We start from the raw sequence: 25,064 nt of genomic DNA, 5'->3' as shown, positions 1-25,064 counted from the left end.
AATATCTATTGCAATGAGCTTTTGCTGATATTAATTTTAATACAATGCACCTCTTCCTTGCTCCAGGTTATAAATACACATATGGACATGCTTAGAAGACTGAAGTGCAGATAATCATGAAGCAAGCAGTTGAACTATGTTTCCACAAAACAGTGTTGCGTTACCCCACGTTTTTGTAGTGTCAATGCTCTGTCCACCTGCCATGTTCTGTTTTTTTTTTTTAAATCAGATAATATCCTCAAGAAAGGGACTCAGAGTCCTTACCTGCCTGCACAGCACCATGAATGCCATGCATTCTAGCTGTAGCTAACACAATTGTATGCTTAGCTTCACCAGAATCATAAATGAAACAGAAGGACTTACCTGCAGATTTTTTTCCTCATCCTGCGTTGTGTATCATCACCAGGTAGCTTGAAGCCTTGAGCAGCTGGAACAGAGGCCTCACCTTATTATATATTACTGCAATTCATGCAAGTGCCATTCATACTGGATTCAGACTCTGGCTCTGAACTGAACTCTGGCATCCTTTGGTACTGATTTCTTTTGGTTAGTTTTAAAACGCTGGTCCATATAAAACATGTGCTTTTGTTATTTTGGCTATTCATTATCCATTCTGATGAACAGCAATTAATACACTTTTCTTGGAACTTTTGTACAAAACGGCATAACTATTAGTTTGTCTGTGTGTGGATATTTTATTTTGTAGTAGTACTGTGGATTTAATAAACCATGGAAAAACACTCTTTTCTGAAATAAGACTGCCCACTCAAATTTATTCTACAATACCTCTCCTACCGTAAACCCAAACCTACATATTCTGGAATGACTTGTATGTAAATAAGCACTTAGCTCATACCAGATGTGAAAGAAGAAAAACACTTTGGGCTGAACTCCCAGAAAAAGAGACATTTCTATTGGATCAAATGCTAAGAAAGTTGAAAGCAACCACCACACTTCTCTTTTTGTTCTTGTTGCCAGAAATGAATTAATGTAATGAATTAGTTGTAAAAGCTGATGTGGAGAGAAACAGGAGGGGCCGGATTCTCTACAGCCCTGTGGCATGTCTACTCATCTATACCAATAAAAGGAAGCACAACATGACCACAGTCTGGTTTGGTCATGGTTTACAGTGCAGGATAGGAAGAGTTAGACCTTTGTCCATAAAAGCATCGTTGCAAAGCCTACAATGTATTTCTAATGGAGCAAGACTTATTAGGGCTGTATATTTCAGCGAGAGGATCAAACATCTTTATTTCTTTTGAACACACCTAGCCATATAATATAGGACCACTAGATATTTAAGAGATAGAGAAGTGAATACTTGACAAACGTTACATAAATCTGTCCTAGCCAAGGCTCTCTTCCACAGATAACCTTTAACAAGTGAGGCCATGGCAAGACTGTAGAGGACAGCTCCAATTATATCATACTTGCAAGGGTGCAAGGTCAAGGACCATAGAAGCTGAGGAAGTACAGAACTCCACATGAAAGGCCCTGAGCTCTCACAGACCCCCATGAGAATTTGCTGAAACAAACAGAGTGGCTCTTATAGCTTATTTGTTGTATGGGTAGGCAAATCCTGCGTGACCACATACAAACTCCAGGAACAAGTCATTGTCGTGATTTCCTCTACTGTCTCTTCCTCTCTATTATATTGGGTTGTATGTACAAGTACAGAATAGCACATACTAAAGCCTATTGTTTAAAGACATTTACTAAGTGAATTCCAAAATGTGAACTGTAAAGGTGTTCAGTTAGTATGGTTAGAAACGCAATGAAGGGATGAAATAACTACTGTATTAGAGCAGAATATATGTTATGACTTCCCAAGTGAACAGCTGATCAGGCCATTCATCTTCTCAACTTACCTGCAGATTACAGCACTGGATAATACTGCATTCAAGCCGCATACAATAGGTAAACTAAGGACAGGGATTCATTTTTTCAAAGCTCAACTATGAATTCTCTTGGTTTCATGTTTTAACTCAACTTTAACATTATCTAACTCGTAATATTATAGTGGTGCCTACTTGCCCCATTATGCTAGAAGTTTAACAAACAGATAAGAAGACATGGTCCCTACCCCGAAGAGAACATCACAGTAACTTTTTTTTTGGTGATTTAATCATAATATCAACAACTTTATCAAAAATTACAAAACTGATATTAAAAAAATTTCTAATTCTTAGTAAGACTAGAATGGGTTTCTTTTTTAAAAAATAGAAAAGCATTTTATGCTACTGCTCTTCTGGAATTCTCACATTACAACCCTACATAGCAAAATACAAACTGTAACTAAGAAAGGTAGTATGTCTAAGGTAATTCAGTCCACCATGAGCCCTCTAATACTTCTATACCAAACTCAGGGACTTCAAAATAATATTGCATTACTTATAAATCTTCTGCAAAACTGACTTAGCAAATCATTTAATATTTGATGTATTATTTTTGTTTTGTTTTTTAAAAAAACCCAGAACCTCAAACCTTAGACTGAGAGTATAGCAGACCTGGGACATCAGAGATGTGTTATTTTTACTACGTGGATATTATTTTCATGGCTGGTCCATCCAAGCAATAACTTTTTGTCAGAGTGGGAATATGAAGAAAATCCATTGAAATGAATGGAAATATTTTTCTTTAATGGTGTTCACAAAATGCGCCATGATAGAAAGAGGAATAATTCCTTTGATTTTATGTCATTTGGAAAAAAAACAACATGCCACAACCCACTTAAATAAAGCGCAATAAATAAATAAATATATAAATAATATAGAGGATACTTACTTACATCCTCAAAGAACCACACAAAAATTAACTAATCTAATCAGATACTAATTTTTTGTGGGCCCACTTTACTCAGTCACTTAAAATTTGCATGCCAAATTAATGACAATAAAGTATCATTCCACTTTCCATAATGGGGTATTTTTCACCCTTTAAATATAGGAGTTCTCTCTTAAATTAGAAACTAGGCAAAAAGTATCTTTAAAATTTCTCATTTTAAGTCTTCTATTAGAAAAAATATAGATTTTTTAAACAAAAAATAATAATGAGGAAAGAAGGGTTGGGCCTCCATCAAAAAAGTATATTATGCTTTAATGCAAAGAGAAAGAAATGGCTCTATGGGCAAAATTCAAGTATGAGTGACCAGTTTTTTAATTGTAAAGTAGGTGCAACATTTTTTAAAATGTTACAACACTGCATGACCTGTAATGCTCACAATATTTACATTAACTGCTTACATGAAACCATAAAAACTCTAAAAGAGAAAAAAATCTGTATGGACTGAAACAAACTACTCCTAGCACCCACATCAATGCCATTATTAACCAATGAAATCAAGTGCACAAAAATACTTTACATAGTCTACTAATGTAAAGTATACACTGGTGAGAGAGTACAAACCTAATTAGTTAAAATGCCAAAAAGAAGGATTGGTCAATACAAACTCAGTTTTAGGACCGAAAAGCAAAAGGTAAAAACCAAACTAAATATGAACACACACGCATACACATGCGCGCATACACGCACACACACACACACGTGTATTTATGAATAAAAAACATCAGTATAGACAAAACAGCAGAAAAGCAGGCTGGTACGGAAAATGGACAACATTAACTCTTTAAACGTAACAAACACATCAACTTGTAACAAAAAAGTGTCAACTAAACTACACAAAAAATCACTTCACATGAGTTTGCATGTAGGACCATGGCAGGCCACCCTGCCATTACACGAAAGACAAATGAACCTACCCAGTAGAAGGAAGGGTTCCTGCCTCCAGGCCACTGTAGCTTAGTGTAGCTAATTGCATTCCATCAGGTTGGGGTGGGGGGAAAAAAGGAATAAAAGCTGTCTGTATGAGACATGAAAAAGTAGATTAGCCCAGTGGTAGTGCTTTGTGCTGTGGCACAGGAGAGCTGAGTTTGGGGATGTCCTCAGGTCTCTGTCCTCTGGGTCAAAACCATGCCGGGCAGATAAAGGATTTTGGGCTAAGGGGAAAGTGAATGATGAGAGAAAGGGTTACTCCTTGAACAAGTGCCAACTATCAGTTATCAGGAGAGTGGCAACATTATCAGCCTTACAGAATGCTGATTACTAACAGTCTTTGTAAATTTGCCACTTCAAGGAAAAAGTGTTAAAAAATGGTGGCTCCCAGATGAAGAGCTGGGAGTTAAGGACTCCATCCTGGGACCAGGCATGGTGGGATAAGTTACTTTGGGTAGCCTGGAAGACGATGTGCACTGTTGCTGCCATCACCACCACCACCACCACCACCACTGTGAAAAGAACATTGAAATGCTGTTGCGCTACACTTCCTTTTAACCTCGTTTTTTACAATGGCTCATAGTTTTAGATTTGAATATTTTTAGTGTATTGTTTTCTACATATGTTTCACATTTTTCACTTAATATAACATAAATAATTTGGTTAATAGATTTAACCTGCACATTTCAGCCACATTAATATATATAAGAATCTGTTAATGGTATAAATAATTCTTCTTAAATAAAATAAATCTGATATGTTACATAATACTGATAAAAATTATTGTTACTAAGAATTTTGTAAGCCACCTTTAATTTCTAGTTATTAATACTGTAAGCTGGATGCTAAAATTATTTTTTTTAGAAACACTGGAATAGGCCCTTTTATTTTACTGCAAAATCAAACTGTAATTAACCTTAACACTTATCGTGATTTCAGAATGGGGCCACAGCCCCCATATACATAAACTGAATATTTAATTGATTAAACGTAAGCTAAGAAGCCTAGGGATTTTTTGAGGGTTTAAAGTTACTGATGATACAAATGGTTTAGTTTAGCAGATGGCTATCAAACTTCAACTATAAAAATGGCTGACTAAAATATTCCATCTAAATTTTGTAATAAAATCTACAGCATTCTACTTTAAAACTTAAGTAAATAAAAATGCAACCAATAGTTGCAGCTTTTGAATTCTTAATTAGACCTGTGATCCCACATCCCTTTAGGAATCTGCAAGGTTGCACTCTCCTACAGAGACCTGAAATGGAGTACAGTACTTCCAGGCAAGGTTCATTCCAAACAGACAATATAAATGAACACTCAGTGGTGTGAAGTGTATGTCATAATTAAGGTATTACATAATCATGCCTTTTCTCTGCTGTTAAATACAAAAACAGCATCTTTTACATTATCATATAAAAGCATTTAGGCTGTATTTTTATTTATCACTTTACACTGGTAGTCTCTTGTATGTGTACTCAATAGAAACCAAAGAATTTTGTACACTATTTTTTTGTACAATAAAAGATAAAGTGTGCATTAGGTACGCTTGTACATGACAATATTGTACAATATTTACATATCAGATATCACCATGAAATTCTGTATTATCTATATACACAATGAAAATTTCTCAGAAACATTTGGACTATTTCTTATAATCACAATTTTAGAATTATAGAAAAAAATCAGTAATCATCTGACATTGTTACTGTAACCTTTCAAGAATTCTGATTGGTTTATCCAGCAATAACTATCCCTCTTGATCAACAAAAATATTTTACCACTATTTCATTTAGCACCCTGCGATGGTGTCTATCTGTCTCAATATAAATATTGATATAATTACATCTATATCAATACCTATATAAAGATTTATGTGCATGTTCATTTTGATAAGTACTGGACCAGCAACAAAGACATTCAATGTTATCTAGAGATCTTCCTCCTCTTGGGTTTTGGGGGCTTCACCTGTCTGTCTCCCTGTGGGATTTGGTGGACCTAAAAAATAAGTATAATCAAAGGTTAGCATGGAGTACTAGGGAAAGGAACCTGCCAATGATAGATGAATTCAAGTATTTTTGACAAATACTTTGGCTAACTGGGTAATACAGTTCTTACTTCTTGATTTTCACGTGAAGAACAGAATATTAAAATCCTGGTGGGGGTTGAACATTTATGCTATAGTCTGGACCTCTCAAGTCTCAGAAGAAAGGTACCATTTACATTAATTAAACAATAGTATACCAGGAACTAAATCACAAAGCATTAATAATATCAAGCTCTAGGAGCAAGGAGTTTAAGAATATAGAGACAACAACAGAAAATCGAATATGGAAATGAATAGAGACCAATACCTTTAACATGGACCTTACTTTTTAGGGATAGCTTATTTTTAGCTAGCTATTTACACCAAAATATCAAGGACTATTATTACAATTTCAGGTTGAACAGTGGATTAATTAGCAAATGAGAATGTTTTTCCATCATCTATTGTTTTCCATTCAATGCTTGTTATTTGTTCTAAGCTGAAAGCCAGGAGGAAAGATCATGACATAAAGCTCAAAACACATTTACAACCCAGCTACAAGAAATCAAATGCAAAAAGTACGTATTGCTGTCTTATATAGAATACCACCACCATCTGTTGGTAGGAATGAGGTTGTGTATTCTGAAATGCAATGAATAGATTGAGAAAATTACAAACCCTTGAATACTGTGAAGTGTTTCTTTAAATTACCCATTATATTTTCTAAGGCAGCTAGAAGTTGTGTTATATTTACTGTGTGTTACTGCTAGTGTCAATTTCTTTGCAAGTCAGTGTGTCCTATATACATCTATTAATATTTCTGTCTGAACAGTGTACATTAAAAAAAAGCTTATTTCAAAACAGAAAAAGAATGTCATTGAGTTTGCAATAATTTTCTGGTCTTGTTATTCTGATCAAAATATTTATGAAAAGAAAGCTCATCTTGATGAAGTTTTGTGACAAAACTAGTAAGATAGAACTAATGACTAATTCTGAGCTACAGCTAACACAGTGTTATTTTATGATACAAAATTTATGATACATCAGACTTGTCCACGCAAAACCACCAACCAGATGAGGAAACCGTATTACAGCATAATTAGCATAGTTGCCCCAATTCATTTATAGCATGCAGCTGTTGTACTTAGGTTGCACATCAGTATGAAATCTGTTTGACAGGGGTACAATAAAAATTGTCCAGTTTATGAATTTTAACTGTTATGTAGTGAGGTTAGGAGGCAGCTGTTCCTAACCAGACTCTTTAGCTTTGTTTTTATTTCTGGGGTAGGTGGACATAGTTCTATAGCCAGACCAACTGCAAAACTTCTACTGACTTTGATGAAAATCCAGTCTCCTTTTTACGTTAAAAAAGAAAAGGGAAAATAATCCAGTGTCAATTTTCTCAGCCTCTCAAAGCAGGTAACTTGAGTTACTAAGCAGATTCTCTAATATTTCTAGTTGATTCTAAAATTAATGCTTAAGTCAAGATCCTGCAAAGATGTTTGCACTTGCTTAATTTTATCTACTGCAAGCAGTTCCACTGAAGCCTTACCAGTTGTAAATAACAAGCATGTGCGAGGTCTTTTTACGACTAAGTCTTGTAACAATAGGAATAACTTTTTTTTCTTTGAGTACTTGAATCTTATAGCATTTGTTATTATCCAAAATATTTATTAGATGTTTTTGGTATGTCTAATGTCATGTAATATATTATATTTTTATTCACTTTTATATCTCATGGACAAATAAAGAAATTGTTTCAATGTTTTATTACATGATGTGGATACAATTGTAAATGAGAGATTTATGATGTCTGTGTGACAAAACAGAAATGGAAACAAGAAATAAAACAAGCACCAAATTTAAGAATTAAGGGTGTTCAACTTATTTTTATGAGAATATCTTTAATTTCATATTAGATTAAGTTTATTCAGTGGTGAGTCATAATATAAACGCTGATCATCTTAATGTTGTTTCAACATCTTTCTACTCAAAACTGGAGGAGAAATGAGCAGAATCTTGCAATCCCTACTACAACCAAAAATTAGGGAGCTCACTGGGAGTTAAAGTACTGTTCCAAGTATTGGTAAAATTCATATCTGATGTACACTGAGTACTTAACACTGTTTACAATCCAAGTGAATTTTAAACCTTTTCCAACATTATGAAACAATAAGATGAACAGTAATACAAATGTTTTATTGAAAACTATAAATAAAAAAACCAATAAAATCCAGGTTTATACTGAAAAAGAACAAATGTAGTAAAAACTATTACTAAAAACCAAAGAGACTTACATTCCCAGACATTTTGTCTAGTTCGCTCATGGCCTCATGAATAGCAGCTTCTAAATGGTTATTTAGCTTCCCACTTCTAAGATTTAAAAGAGAGAGAGAGGGAGAGAGAGAGCGATTAATACTGTCAATGATTCTTTATAACGGAAATATCCCATTTTAAAAGACTGTAGACAATAGAAACAAAACGCATAAATAGGCCATATTCTACTAATTTCAATCAGTGCACAGAAATCTTTGGTGAAAAAAGATAAAGAGTACATGGTGTCCTTTTATGTGCTTTTAAAATAAAGTTGTGTGTTGTCATTTTACTCTCTTATTATTAAAGAAATAACTTTAATGAGTTAAACATTAGGAATTATAATTTCCAGATGAGATAACACATTTATAAACAACACACAACAGCACATCATTAGTACCTCTTTATATGCTGCATTGGCTCTTTGTGGTTATGCATGGTATGCAATTTGAATTTACAGTAAAGTTAAAGATATACTCCCCCACCCTTTGGTTTGGAAAAGAACAGCTCTATCACGATGGACTGAGAACAATCCAAATGCACACCAGAAAAACTGCCATTCCCTTGTGGGAGCAATTCAACTATTTTGGGCTTCTTCAAAGAATAGAAGAATATCTGACTTACCCTTAATGCTGGATTGCCTTTACCTGCCTCACTCTGCATGCAAAGCTAGATTTATTCTGTAGCTGGAGGCTACATTTGTATTTCACAAGAAAAATGGAAGCTAACTTCCACCTGGACAATGACAGTGAGCATTCTGCAAGGTCATGCCTTCCCTCAACCTAAGCATTGAAGTTTAAATGTCTTTTCTAACTTTAACTAGCCACTGGAACATGAGTCCCATAGTCACTGTAAAACCTGGCAGTTGCTCACTGCCAACTGATTGCTTTAGTTCTTGATTATTATTCTTATTAAAACATTTTTTGAATTCAAACACTAAGCTCAGAGCTCTGGGTGGTATTTTTGTTGCTTCATGACTGGCTCTCCAGAGAGCATCAACTCTTCAAAGAGTATTTCTATTCAAGTTATTATAAGTTATATCCGTTATAATAATAGCCATCTTTTGTAGATAATATTTTTGGGATTTATGCTTAAAAACAATATTATTGGGTCTTATTTTTCCTACTGACCAAAATAAATAAAATGGAAAACCCAGATATTGTACTTTGTGACTTACTTAAAGAAGTCAACATGAAAAAAATCAAATGAATTTGAGAGGTGAGATGCTGACTCCTACAGATAAGAAATAGATTATATGCCTAACTCAGCTAGTTACATGTCCCCCATTATTGTTCTATGAGCAAATCACAAATTTTTAAACATTTATCTTTGCAATACTCCTGTGTCACAATATTCTGTTCCTTTCTAAAGGAAAAGTAGGGCAAAGAGAGACTTAGCACAGTTGTTGAAGTTCACAAAAGAAAGCTCTGGCAGGACAAGGAACAGAAAATGATTGTCACAAAGCCCAAAACTAGTGGCCAAATCAATGGGGCTATCATTCCTTTCCTTCACCCTCCCATTGCAGAGAACCCAACTTCTACAGTGCAGTGTTTAAAAGCTTTGTGTTCCACCATCCCTTTTAAAAAAGGGAAGGCATTTACACACCTGACAAATTCTTCACCTGTGATTGAAAGCCCCATCCCCAACTAAAGATATTAATTGAGGGGTTCAAAAGGAAGACTGTCCAGACACCAACATGGAGATGTTTATGAATAACACATTTTACACTAATCCCATCCATCTCAGCAAGCATATAGTGGGCTCAGTAATGATCAAAAGCAGCTGATATATTTTGGATGGGGAGCAATCTCCTATTCATTAGCTCACAGAAAACATTCCATACCACATATGAACATCTTCCCTCAGCTATACCAAGGTTTGGACAAGTTGGAAAGTATAAAAATTCCCATTTTCCTTTTATTTATAGCATGCAATAGCATCTCTGGCACCTTATTAAGCAGAAAGAATGACAAGGTTGCTACTTCAAAGAGCTTAAAATACACTGGGACTCCACTACATAAAAAGTTGGAGAAAAGTTTGAATTAGATTAAGATTTGATTAAACCAGTGCAAAAAGCTATGTGGACACTAAACTTGATATAAAACTGGCTTATGTTGATTGAGCTCAAACTGATTAGATACCAATTTAAGCTGTATTTAAGTAAATTGCTCTCATAACAAAACTGGTCTTTATGCAAGGTTTTGCACAGCTTTAATCAAATTGCTAAAAGAATCCCCATAATCTGGCTGTCACTTGTGTAGACAATCCCTTAAATGAAATACAATCAATAGTTACGACAAATTATGAAGAAGGTTTGTTCATTCGTGAATGGGCTGGGAATTCAGATGTTGCTCTGACTGTGATACCTTTCTTGTGCATCTTCTGCCAAAAAGGGAAGTAAAATATGTGAAGGTGTGAGCCTTTATATTAATTTCTTAATACGAAAATAGCATTAAGGTGATGTTGCTGCCACATTGGAAACAACTGCTGTCGTTTCGTGTGTTGTCACTATGCACTGGTCCAATAAAAGATGGATCACCCACAAGAATTCTTGCCTCTAATATGGATATGTATTTTACTGTGCTTGCCAAGTAAATCACTGGACAGTTAAAGTGAGAATGCAGTAATTGGAAAGGCAGCATCAGACAGGAGTGTTCATTTTTAACGATATGATCTTGCATTCATAGTAGAAACACAGCAAGACTAAGGTTTCCAAATCCCATGTTTTTCCAAGCTGGCTCAGAAAGCAAGGGTTTGAATGAAAGGGTGGCAGTTAACTGTTTTCTTGCACTAGAAATCAGTCACCATATGAAGACACTGGAGCTGAGACTGGATCAAAGGCAGGCTGTCAGCAACAGGCTGATTCTTAGACATTTCTACCCAACATACCATTCATTTCAGCAGAAATTCCTAGAGAGGTAATAACATGTTTTCTTTCTAGAAAACAGATGAACACAGGAAAATGTTTTACAGGTAACTAAGCAAATTTGTCTGATAGCTAGTAACAGGTATATGTTATATCTTGTTCAGTCTGCTTCTACCTGAAAGTCGAGATGATACTTTGGGAGAAGAGTGCTCAACAAATAAGTACCATTAGATTTTAACATGCATTTCTTTTGAAAGATTTTGTTGTTAGCTTTGTTAAATTAATTCTAAAATAAATGCCTCTATTCACTTCAGTAAAAAAATCAAATGATAAAAACAACCCATTCTGATGTATACTAACATCTATTAAAAGTGTCTGACCTGTTAAAAACTAAAATCACACAGTAACACACAATCAGTATAAATTCATAAGTAAGACACATTTCTCATGCTGAAGACCTTATTAAATAAAAAACAAAAATCTACATTTTGGAGCTCATTTCAGGTCACTTCTTTCCCAAACAAAGGCAAAAACCATTCCACACTCTGGGGCAATCAAGATAAAGAAGTGGGGACAATACTCCTTCTTGTTTTTGCATGCTGCCAGGCTACAAGCTCCCAGCTGTCTAATAAGTCAGAGGATATAATGGTTATACAAAGACATTAGCTCAGTAAAGTACCAGATACTCAGACTATTAAGGGCTCTAAGTTTTGAAACACAATCTTTATATTCACTGTGTTCCTACATGTATTCATGAAGGGAATGCTAGGCAAATCCTTCTCCTCCCTCTGCCAATCTGATAAACTGTCAAATTTTGCTCTAAGAGTGATAGACCAACCTTTTGGGTAGTTCCTATGAAAGTATAGTGTATTAGTCTAACATCAACATATATAAAAGCTCCTGAATCCAGGCTGTCAAGTCAGCAAGCAAGACACTAGACTAAAAATTGGAAAAAAAAAATTAAATGATAATTTTAGCTTGACCAAATTATTTCCTCTCATAAAAGCTTCTGACTGCAGACAACAGAACAACTAGTTTTCATCTACAGAAGTCCTACTGATACGTTAAAAACCAAAATAAAGTTTTTATATTGAAAAGTTCTCATTTACTTCATGGATAAGATAAATAATTTTCAAATGGGACTAACTGCAGTCTGGTGTTCGGGGTATGTTGATAAAAAGCAACTACAGTAAATATATCAGGGGAGTTTCAGCTTAATTTGTTAAACAGTGTTCCGGATGTGTTGGAAAAATTTCCATACATTCAATTACCTGCATCTTACACATATATTCTTTCTCTCCTTGTTATCTCAATGTGTGGTAGACTTTGTGTATTGGGTGAGAATGAGTTTGCTGATATGATCTACATAAAGGAGAAAGAATAAGGGATAAAATCTTCCCCTTCCTTCATTAAAAGTTTTGATGCAGAAACTCCTGCATCATCAAGCCTCATCAGCAGTGATCAGCACACTTTCAAACAGCATGTAGTTAGAGAAACAGAATCCATTCCTTTGTCCGCTTATTTAAGAGTGTCAACAGTAAGGCACATGTGCATGTATAAAACATTGCCATGGCATGCCATACATTGTTAATGCAGTTAGATATGCCAACATAATTCACAGGAGAAATTCAGAGATTTCAAACAGACTCTATGTTGCTAAAAACATTCTGTCCTTCCCTGGCCTGAATTCTTTGCAACAGAAGAATTGCTTTTTTTTTTTTAAGTCAACAAAAGAAGCGAAAATTAAGAGCTAGTCTTTTCTGAGGGGTGCCTTAAGTCTAGTGAGGGGTGCCCTGAGTCTAAAAAGGTTAAGACTCACTGATATAAAACATCTAATTTTTCAGAAGTAGCATCTGCTTCTTATCTTCTTATTGCTGCAACTTGAGACATTTCTTAGGGTGCCTGGAGACAAGCTGGGACACAACATGATGGAGCAGACTGCTGGAGCATGGTAATTATCATGATCCAGCCAGCCTCCGTGCCTCATGCATCAGCATCCCCATGCTCAAAATAGCAGCATGGGCACTTTAAAGCTTGTTCAATGAGCTTTAGATAAAGTGCCCTGCTGCCATTTTGAACACACTGATGCATGCTGCTGATACACAAGACGGTCCAGGTGCTTTAATTAGAGCATGTGTAAAAAATGCTCTTTGTGTCCCTAGAGCCTTTGCTTTGAGGAAGAGACTCCTCCCCCATCAGTCTGTACTGCTGTGGATTACTCTTTTGCTGCCATATTCAGAATTTGAAGGCAGCATGTTCTTAATGGAGTTTTTATATTGCTGCTTCTCCAGTAGAGACCCCTCTTTACCGCCCTATATTTTGTTCTTTTGGGCCTAGTGTAATGTTAATTTATTTGAGAATTGTGTTGAGACAATCTGAGACTATAGTGAGGATATCGATTCTAGGGGAGGTTTAGTAATAGAAGTCCATTTAGTCTTGATCTTGTTATGAACCTGATGGTGTTGTACACATTTAGGCAAGCTTATTTGATAAACCAACCAACCAAAAGTGCTTACACAAGATATGACAGACAGTGATCAAATAATAAAACCCAGTCACCTGCAATGGCTTTATAATCCCATGCATCCTATTATACCCAATTTAGGGAGCTTCTAGGAGGAGAATATGAAAAGATGCAGGCAAATGAAGTGGCTGATAGGAAGAATGAACAGGCAGAGAAAGTATTCTTTCTGCTTAGCTCTTTCTGTCAGTGTGGTAACTCCAAAAGCATCAGTTTAAAAGCTCTATATTGACGTACAGAGTAGAGGTATGGAGAAATTTGCATGGCTGTTGTTTATGTTAAATGTGTTATTTATATAAATGGCGCTTTTCAGTCCCCACAAACTGTCTTCAAAGACTTGTATCATTTGAGGAGGATTCATATTCCCTTAATAAATGACAAAGGGAGGGAGAAGAAAAAAATCCACAACTAGCAGAAGTATTTCAGCTGTACTCATTTTGGCTTATCTTCTATATAACTACATGCCTGAAGGGAAACTTACTGATGAATGACCCAATCTTTAAGGCAGAACTATAAAAATATCTTACTACTTGTGAAGCATCTTCACATCCCGACTGGCCTTCCAGGTCAAGCGAACCAAACGCAGTACCTCTTCAGAGGTACCCTGATTAAGCCATACTACATAAATGGACTAAAACAGTCAGTGATCTTAGGTGGAATATATAGCTCAACTAAAAACCTTCACTAATAATTTGAATTAAATAGTTCTGTTTTAAGGTTATGCATCTTAAATAACTGCTTACCTTGGCATCTCCTATATAATAAAACAAATAAAAAAAACTCTAGTTGTTAACTCAAATAACTTGCAGAACAAGGGGAAAAATGGAAACAACCTACAATTTTAACTCTCTTTTCACTGTCTTCTACATAGTGTGACAGGGGGCAAGACCGTAGATGAGTTTCAAGATGGCCCACCCACCTGCCTCTATGGGGCAGTCTGCCCAGTCTTTCCTGACTTGACCTTGCTGTTTCCCTAACTGGTGGAAAATTCATGCCATTACAAGCACCAAGCGGTTCCCACAGGCCTTGGGGCTTTATCCAGGCACGCCTTGGGTGGAAGACATGCAGTCTCTTGGGCTTCTTCCGCAAGCCTCACCTGGGTAGTGGCAAGCCAAGTTCCCAACCTGGGCCAAGCTTGCCCTGGCTCTGCTCAGGGAACTCTACATAAACATACACAAACACACACTGGGCCCTTGGTCTCACATACTGGGCTCTCAGCCCTCGGTTCCTTTGCACTGGGGGCTAACTCTATGGCCCTTCATGGCCTGGGGTCTTATACCCCTAGGGGCTCAAGTGCCTTTCCCTCAGCATGCCTGGCCCCATAGTTTTTATATTTTCCACTATATAGTGGAGGCTGAGGTTTTAAGGCGCCCCTACCCGTCTTTGACCAGGGAGGTAACTGGCCTGGCATTTCCTCACCAGGCCACCCTTCCCTGGCTGGATGAAGTTTCAAGTCATACCCAGGACCAAGAGCCTCCAAACCACCCCCCGAAGCTCCTACCCTTACCTCCAAGGTGTTCCAGGAACAGCTCAGGCCAGTGTTGCCTCCCTGGCTGCTCCACCCAGACTGCTGCCTTTTTGGCCTAAGTCTGAAAATGGTCACTGCAATCAGCCACCTGGCAGCTGCCTGCTCTAGCCCTTACAGGGGTGGAGCACTATTGCTGCTCTGTCACACACAGCAAGAACCCAGAAAGATTCACAAGGATGCAAATGAGTTCAGACTCATAACCACGAATTGGACAGCACGAAAGAATGTCCAGAAACGTTTATACGAGAATATGGTCAGGGTGAAGTTGATGGTGGGACTTTAGTTCACCAGAGGATGTGAGAGGTGATACAAAATGACACATACTTCAATAAAGAGAGAGGGGATAAATTATATGGATATGGGAATGGAATGGAATGCCAGAAAGATACAACTAAGACTGATACACTTCAGTGTTACTAAATTCAGCAGTAAATGTGACATCTGACTGTTATGCCTGCAGAATGTGGCCATGAACTTGGGAACTTTAGAATATTATATAGGACTGAACCTGAAAAAACATATTCTTTATGAGCATATCTCTATGCATAGTTTTCATGTTAAAACATGAATTTGTTTTATTCCATTTGTATCAACTGCACAGGCCTACCTGACTAATATACTACTGCATTTGAGAAAACATTGTATATGTGATTCCTGCATTTCTCTAATTATACTGGTGTATGCCTTTGACAGATATTCCAGCCAAAACATCCTGACAGCAATATTCAGAGAAATACTGTGAAATGCTGTATTGCTAGATGTGATAAATTAAATGTGATAAACATGTAATGTAGACTATTCAAAGTTCCAACATTAAAGTTCAGGAAATTTCTATTTTCCTTTTTATTGTTTAGCCTCACAACAAATGCAACTATTGATGTACTTATCTGGAGAGAAACAGATAAAAAACTGTCTTAAGCAGAGATGTAGACCAAAAATTCATTGGAGATATTAAGTCTCAGGGCCAGAAAATAGCAGAATATTTTGGAATGGGTATAAATGCACAACTATCAGATTTGCCCTTGGAAAGGTCATTCACAACTGTGATTTCAGAATAAATATTAGTATATTTTGAAACTAATAAATCAGATATCTGTATTTTAGATGTCATTTTAAATGCAAACAATCAATTAGTGGTGCAATGCTAGGAACTCTTACTCATACGAACAGTCCTACTGATTACAAGGATTTGCAGGAGCAGGTGCTAGCATTATTGGATTGTTGTGTATATTAGAAATAAGCATTTGATTTCAAGCTACTTAAATCTCCATAGATCATAAGACAGATTTGTCAACAATAAGCACATTTATGTTATTCTTAAATTACTTCCACTTATTCAGACAATCCCATTCATTTCATATAGCTAAAGTAAAACAGGGGAGGCAGACATGCAGAATTAAATCCTTCTCAACATTTACAGGTTTAAAATGTAAGTATTAATTTCATTAAACCTATAGGGTATCTTCATCACCCCCACTACAGCATCTTTAATTTTAATAAGATTATGTATTCCCACAATAAAGAATTTATATATGGATTTACCCTGCAACTAAAGGCAGCATGATGCAAATATTTAGATGCCTAGCTCAAAAAAAAAGCAGTATATACTGGGCATGCAGTATGTTTTTACTACTTAAAACATTCTGTAATCAAGTTTAATATCACACTCTTTGAATTTAATCTTATTTATAAAATTAACAGCATAGCTGCATGAAATAGAACGAGGACTGAAGAAATAATCAGTTCCCCAAATATCAGTAATTCTGAAGTGATTCAACATTTTTGTTGATTGGAATAATAAAGCTGCAATTCTTCCTTTATAAAAATGCATTTTTCACCAACATAACATGAAACACAAAACTGGGTCATGATTTCTAGTGTTATAAATTATATACTTTTTTCCAATACCCGTTTAAACACACAATTTTACTATTTAAAAAAAATGAAATAACTAAACTTAAATCATAATAGACCAAAATCATTACTATTAGGCAGTATGACCAGTTGCACATATATAAAATGAAAAAAGACAAAACCATATTTACTCAGATATGAGATGACCTCCCAATAATTACATTCTACGTATGGAAAATACATAAGTTGGTTATAATTTTCCAGGTATAGAATCTAATAATTGGAGGTTTGTGTTGAATCTGTCCCCCTCCCACTGCTACAACAGTGAATATGATTCAGATTTGTGTTTGAACCCTTCAAAAATGTACCTCCCGCAGCCGCGTCTTCTGATGAGCTCTCCCTGAGCACATGGAAACAAGAAGCAAATTTGAAAAAAACTGCCCCTAAAATACAGCAATTTGCAAATAGTGTCCACAGACTTAATCTAGCCAGAGTTGATGCATTTTACCTTGTTTTTTGTTTTTTTTTTAATCTGCTGCAAGTTTTAGCACAGGTACTCCATAAATGCACTTTTAGGAAACACTTCAGCACCTACTTATATATAGTACAATTTTTTAAAAAAAAATACTTATGTCTACATATATAAAAAAAAATCTATATAACTGTACCCCTAACAATCCATCAAGTGACCACCATGGTTGACTTGACAGACCAAAACACACTTTGACAGTTAAATTGTTTTAGTCTCATTACAAAGTTTGCACTGCACACCTGGGCACCCACACACCCATAACCATTCCAGTACTTGTCATATTTGTGATTGTCATCGCTATCCTCACCACTGTCCTCCTTGTCATTCTCTTGGTAGGGTTTGCCTCTGAAAAGTCTGTGCCAGTCCCCTCTCTTCCATATGACGTCCGCCACCTCTTTCCTGTTATCCTCTTCTGTCTTCCTGTAGTGCCAGTACATTTCACGCAGCCCCACTTCAATACAGTCCTCAACTGTGGGATCTGACTGACTGTTTATGAGCAGGTTCCTGGCCTTCCACCACTAATATAGTTTAACTGTTAAAGGGTGTTTTTGATCTGTCAAGTGAACCACAATGGTCACAACAGGCTGTTAGAGGTACAGTTACACACACACACGTATCTTTGTTTCAAAAAAAAAAAAAAAAAAAAAAAATCAGCACATTTGCTCAGTATGGGTCATGCAATTTATATTCATGCTTAGTGTTGGCTGCATTTGATCATAGTTGGTTTCCATTACTGGGAACATGCAGTTTTCAGTAGCAGCTCAAAGACAGACAATGTATTTAGTGCAGTTTCCTTGTATACAAACGTATAAATTTGTATGTGAATGTAAAATGAGGGGCTTTTATATTCCACTGGGTGGAAAAACCTGGTCTTCCTGTTTGAGAAAATATGGTAGTATGAATTGCAATTCTAAAATGCCTGTTGTCATTCTCATATAATATTAAGATACTGGTGACAATCAGAAATTGAAAAGATTATTAGATATCTGTTTTAAAGTTACCATCAATAATCCATCTGGTCATTCTCGGAATAATTTCAGTTTGGGAACCTAAAATCAGGCACATAAAACCCATTTAATTCATATTCCTATTTGAATATTAACATATGAACAACTTAGTTATCTTTATAATTCATTAAAATTACTAAGCTTGTGCTTACATTAAATATTGTTCTTCAAGATGCCTAAAATTACATCCACCTTTGAAAAGGTGTAATACTGAGTAATAGCTTCAGTTTACTTTAATTTGACAACAGAGAAAATGAACTATAATTATAGGGCACATTACTGGTCTACTGGTGAAGTACAGCCTTCTAATGCAAACAATGACCTACCTACAGCTCTTAGAGAATACTGCAAAACAGAACAAAAATCAACTGTGGTATATTTGCAAAGAGACTTCTTCAGTAACAGTGTTGCAATTTTTTACTTATGCAATCATTAAGAAATGGAAAGTGATATTTCTCCCTACAATTATAATCTGGCCATGTTAGTTAAACAACTTAAGCATATTATAAGCAGGACCAGTAGCACCACCTATTATGTCTTGTACTTTCCATTATATCTTATTCCAGCTGAAGTTTTCCATGCTGAGAATCTGCTTCAGGCTGATTTTCCCCCCAAAATTTTCAACCAAAATACTTAAGCTGTTTCAGAGGAAAAGATTAGGGAAAAATATATACTTTAACCATGTTAAAGTATTCTAGTATTTGAAAATCTTTCATGTCCCTATGCTTTGTAGTAGGGGCTTCACATGTGGCTGAGGACAGCCTTTGTGTCAGGCATGTGACTTCTGCTGTCTCCAAGAAAAGCAATGAAAAGTTGCCACCGCTACATGCCTTTCAAAAATTGCAGCATGAAGGATTTTTTTGAGCTTAGTAGCTAAAATCTGGGAAGATTCTGTACATGCTCCAGGCCAGAACATAATAGGACTTTCCTTGCAATTGCTCCTCTGGGCTGCTGTTGACTACATTGGCACTCCAGGCATTGGAACTCAAAGACTCTATGATCTAAATGCTGCCCTTGCTGCAGCTAGGCCCTGCTGCACCTAGGCAGTGTGGTGGGAGAGGGGGGAAGGGTGAGTAGGGTTCTTGAAGGAACCGTTCTGAGTGGAAGGTAAAATGCAGGAAAAAAGGAAACAGATTCATGTGAACTGGGAACCAGAAAGTGGAAAACTGAATTAAACTGTCTGAAATTATGAGGGTGGGAAATTTGATTGGTGACCAATGGGCAAAGGTTCAAAAGGAGAAAGAACTCTGGTAAGGAGCCAATCTGCAAGGGGAGAAATAGTATTGGTTGTATAAAGAGGTTGACAGAAAAACGTGAAGGAGTCAGGGTCACTGTGAATGTAGGACTCCAAAAATCAGTGAATACCAGGATTAAGGTTACCTAATATGTACTCCCTAATATGTATCTATTACAACAGTTTTACATTTCAGAATCACACTGGTTTTTCTTTTTACAGAACTCCTACCTCATTTACTGCACAGGAGAGCCCATAAGAGGGGTGAATCGAGGCTAACTAGTGAAGGACCCATTAACTTTAGGATCCTTATGTCATCTGTTGTAAATGTTGGAAAACGGACATGGATCAAGGCCAATAAATTGTAGGAAGACTGTTCTGTGGTTACAGAAGGTGAGCGTGACCCTGGGCAGCTGGATTCCACACTGGTCTGTGCCATTACAGATCCTCTGTGGTGCTAGTCATGTTTCTTAACCATACTTTTCACATGTGGTCTCTAACCATGCGTTCTTCATTTTCTGGGTCCCTATCCTGAGACCCTGAGGTCTGATTTGCAGAACTGTGAACCACTCACAACTGAAACAGAAGTCAACAGAAGTTGTAGTGTTTTAGACACCATGCCCCAAATCATCAGATACTTCTGACCCCGACTTTTTTGTGCCTCAGTTTTTCATCTAAAAAATGGCGCTCTCTGGGTACTAGGAAAAGGAAGAAATTCATTTTTCTGAAGTAGTAAGATACTATAGTGATGGCTACTACAGAAATAGCCATGAAAAAACTAGGAATTCTTGCCTTGTTTTCCTATCATGGTTTGAAGAATGTGCAGCAAAAGAGAACAAGGCCAGCCACTGAATGATATGTTATAATACTGCTTTGCTACTCATTAAGCAAGCAGTAAACGAGGCATGGATCCCATGAAAAAATGAGGATGGAATGTAGACTATTGTGATCAGGGTTGCCAACCCAAGCCTTTTTTTTTTTTTAAATCTATAACCTGCAAATGTTTTACTGACAACCAAACTTTCTACTAACATATGTTTTATATAATGTGAATGCAACCTTTCCAGCCCTGGACATCAGTAATAAGAGCTGGGTTCAAAATTGGGGTTTAACACTAACTTTCTAAACTTTAGAAGAGAGCATCCATTACAGGCAGGTGGTGGCCAACAATACACAGCAGCAGCATGTGGCAAGGGGTGGAAGGAATTAGAGGGCTATAGAGGCTCCAGTAGGCCACAAAGCCCTGACAGAAAGCTTTCTGCAGGGCACCAAGATACATTCCCATTTGGACACAAGGTGCTGCTCTGCAATGACTGCCCATTAACACTTGTATCCAGCCTTATTTCAATAAAGGACCTTCAATCAAGTTCACAGTTGTTTTTTGGTTTTTTTGTTTGTTTTTTTTTTTTTTTTACAGATGGTTCAAATTTTATGGACTTTACAGACAAGAGTTTTTAGCCTTTTTTAATGGACTGTTCATAAGTTTATGGATGGTTGGCGACCCTGATTGTTAAGCATGCGAATAAGGGGGCTGAATGAAAATGGCACATCCAATTTTTTCCATTTTGACTGCTCACCTCTGCAACCTCAATATTGCCCTTCTAACAATATTTTTGTGCCTATTACATATAACTATAAAATAAATAATACAATGGACTGCAGTAACGCAAATGGAAAGGTGGTCTGCTGAGTCATGGTGGTTTCAAGAATTATGAATTTAAATTACCTGATACTTTTGTGACCAAAGTGTCACAGAAGAATTTTTTACTTTTGATATTATCCACCATTTGCACTTTATCAACACTGGGCCAGATTCAGCAGTTTACGTCATTAAACTCTCATTAAATTTCAATTTATAGCTAGGACTGTAGCTATATTCAGGTACAAATGCTAAATCAGGAGAGAGGACCTTTGCTTCAATTTTACAGTTCACTTCAGACTTGTAAAAATCTTTTCATAGAGTCATTCACTCCAGTTACAAATTTTCTTCAGGGACAACAGCAAATAACCGAAATGTTGCCAATGGCACTTTTATGTTCTCAGCTTGCAATCTCACAAAACCTCACTGAGATGCTCTCCAGGAGCATCTCTCCAGGATGGCGGTGAAGATTCCATTGTCTCACTGGAATCAAGAATAATTTTCTGAAATATCACATGACAAGTGAAAAGAATATCAAAAGCCTAGACCTTAAAGATGTTAAGAACAAAATATAATTTGATTCCTTTAAGATTGTGTTGATTGTTTTGCATGAAAATACTTTCAAGTCAGGAGTATTTCTGGTCACATTCAAGCTCATAGATTTTTTTTTTTACTGTAACAGCAAGTAGAAAACAGCATACTAGAACCGTGCCAATCACTGCACAATTTTTATGGAAAAGTGTAACAGCAACGGTAAACACTACTGAATTTATCTGAAATAATCCCTTTTGTACCACTATGATATTAAAGGTAGAAAAAAGAACTATGTTGGTCCTAAGAACTGTGGAATAATTCCTTATCTAAGACCCTCCACAAAAGTCTAGCTTTATCTCTGCAGCACTGAGGTGCTCCACTGGAATAATGCTTATTAGACAGTGCAATCCAGAGCTCTTTCATCAGACTGCAGGAAAAACAATACTGCAGTGTGCACTGTTTCTTTTTCTTCCCCACATATACTGACACAGATATACAGTAAAATGACAACCAAATTATCTTGAAATAAACACATTATGGCAATCAGATCCTGCTACTATGTTTCACCTTTTTTACTTTGTAAGAAAATTTAACTTTTATTATTATGTGTTTTGCTACATCACAGATTAAGGGATATCAGAAACTTACTTTTTCTGGTCAGAAAGATATTTGCTGTTATTTGCTGTGTATATATTTATCACTATATAACTATAGAGATATATATCTATAGAAAGAGAGATATAGATATCTCTATCCATCCATCCATCCATCCATCCAGTGTTTTAATAACTAAAGACCGAATCCAAGTAAACTCCCAGTGATGTCAAAGGTGCTTTTGGGAGTGAAGTAAGTTTCTTGAGAGGCAAGAGGATTTCAAAATTTCAATTAATCTGTAAATGAAGAAGCATCTGCTTACTTTCTGTTCCGTTTCCTGGCTCGGCTGTAGGCTTCCAGACCTTCTGTTAGTGTCTTCAACTTCTCTGGCTCCACCTGAGTGAAGGTATGAACACCAAACCACATTACCCAGACCTGCAATTATTAAACACTGCTTTAACTTTACTGGTGGACATGCAGATGTTTAGTTTGTGGACCTTAATTTTCACTGCTTCCATTAAAAAAAAAAAAAAAAAAATACTATTCTCCACTACAGGAAGAAGAGCAAGATTTTTAAAATGTGTCAGTATGTTCAGACTTATAGCATTAACATGCAAAAAGTAAAAACATGACACACGAAAAGACAATTTAGAGCTAAAATAAAATTATCATTTAAAAAAGCTACTACTTTTTTCTCCCTTTGGGATAAACAATATGAATACTGTTATGAAAATCTCATAGTCCTTGTCTGCATGCAGATTTCATTCCTACGAAACTTAGATGTGCTACATAAAAATATTTTCTCTATTGTCTATTATGTACAATATAGTATTTTTGGTATACGTTAAAAGCTGTACATTACCACAAATGCCTTTACCACTCTGATTTTAAATTAAAGTCCTTAAGGCACCAATTCAACAATGCAATTAAGCACATGCTCAAATTAACTCCTGAATAGCAAATCATTTCAACATGTGTGTAAGTCCTTTTAAAGTCAAAAGAACTTAAGAACACTGCTGGAAAGGCAGGTTTTGCTGAATCATCTCATTGCCAGTTAGAGAAACATACTGGGCCAAAAGCCAGATTCAGTTATAAACAACACTCAAAGTCAACTGCAGTTACATATGCACAAATCTGTTACAGATATCATAAATGGACCACTATGTGGATCCCGGGAATTACTGATGAGGATGATGATGCTGGAAAGAACTACAGTTTCATATATAGAGAGAGGTTCACATTTTCAAACTTGAGCAAAACATTAACCATCTAAACTTTACATGATTTTGATTAGCCTTGCTCTGTTTATAAAATCAAATCTAAAACAGATAATTTCAAAAAACAGAACAGAAAAAATTTCTTGTTAGTTTTGTTCTGCTTTTGTTAATTTTTATTATTTTTGAAAACCTAACAAAAGTCTGTGTAAAGTTTGTTGCTAACTGTAAGTTGATTTTTTGACTTCGCAGAGCAAATTCAATCATTAAATAGAAAGTTATTGATTATTGCTATGATTAATCCTGAATAAATGTTTTGAAAATGTAATATCTCTCAAAATCTAAGTAATGTGTGTCACTAAAATTAAATTCACAATGATTTTCAGAGGTGATAAGCTAATGTTAATGCATGCTGCAAGTATTAAGAACCTATGAAAATAAGGCTAACCACCATACATTTTAGTTCAAGTATAACTTTTTTAAAATGTTATGCATCTCATAATGAAATATACAGTTATGGCAAATAAGAACCATTACTGCTAAGCTCTGTCCTGGGGAAGGGGCCAATGATCCTATTTTCAGGTGGTAGACTAAATTATGAAACAAACTGTACTTGGACATCAGTAAATACTATAACTATAAAACCCTCAAGTTTTAGTTTAAAATAGCAAATATTTCCAAATAATTTCTCTCACAATCTAACTTCATGATGGTATAAATGCATAAATAAGGACACAGAAATTACCCATGTTAAACAAGACAATTAGCAAAACAATCGCTTGAAACAGAAACAAATTCTCCTAGCAATGTTACTGCACAATGTATAAAAGACTTCTACTGATCACAGAAAAAAATTCAACAGTACCAAAGAGGTGAACTTAAAAGTACCATATTAAAAGTGCTAATGGAAGCAATGTTACTATCTATGTAGGTAGTTACCTGCAGCTAGAATTAATCACTTCAATCTTCATTTACTGTTACAGGGTATTTGAAGAGTGTGGTTTTAAAATAAAATGTTGCATTTTTCAATTTTAAAAAGAATTAAATGGCAACACTGTAATTTGTCTGAGCCTTTATCTTCAAAACTTTACCAACTGACAGAAAAATGAATACATTATTTGTAGCCCAGGCAGACTTCACAATTAAGTATATGCAACTCTCTGAGAACTGTATTCCTTAGGTCTTCTAACATAATTTTAAGATATTTTAATGGTAGACTATTTGTTTTAATAAAAACAAATATTGTGTTTGGCTGAATATGTACTGAAATTGTAATAAGAGTTATATTAAATAGCAAAAAAAAAACCCCAACACCTTAATATTCAAATTTCTTGATGTTAAAAGTAATAATGCAAAATCTATTTTCATTTACTTTTTCAAAGAACAATTAAGATTAAACAGGTAACACAATATGGCATTAAATGCAAA

The 25,064-nt window shown here is 35.7% G+C and overlaps 1 protein-coding gene across 4 annotated transcripts in view; it reads right to left on the bottom strand.

Annotated features, from left to right (window-relative positions):
• Positions 1–210: 210 nt before the first annotated feature.
• The window catches only part of MBD5 (methyl-CpG binding domain protein 5), a 75,627-nt gene continuing 50,773 nt past the window's right edge, over positions 211–25,064 (bottom strand). For 2 of the 4 annotated variants that reach the window (XM_019554118.1, XM_019554120.1), the window contains exons 8-10: positions 22,745–22,857; positions 8,098–8,173; positions 211–5,772 (exon numbers count right to left, since the gene is read on the bottom strand). In XM_019554118.1, the coding sequence (XP_019409663.1) occupies positions 5,701–5,772; positions 8,098–8,173; positions 22,745–22,857 (261 nt within the window). In that variant the 3' untranslated portion in view covers positions 211–5,700. The remainder of the gene's footprint in view (positions 5,773–8,097; positions 8,174–22,744; positions 22,858–25,064) is intronic. The other 2 variants (XM_019554119.1, XM_019554121.1) reach the window with 1 other exon arrangement.

This window comes from Crocodylus porosus, unplaced genomic scaffold (genome assembly GCF_001723895.1).
Source record: "Crocodylus porosus isolate Cpor-Errol unplaced genomic scaffold, CroPor_comp1, whole genome shotgun sequence".
Lineage (NCBI taxonomy): Eukaryota > Metazoa > Chordata > Crocodylia > Crocodylidae > Crocodylus > Crocodylus porosus.
Note: the sequence above shows the minus strand (reverse complement) of the source record. Positions and strands in the feature narration are given on the sequence as shown.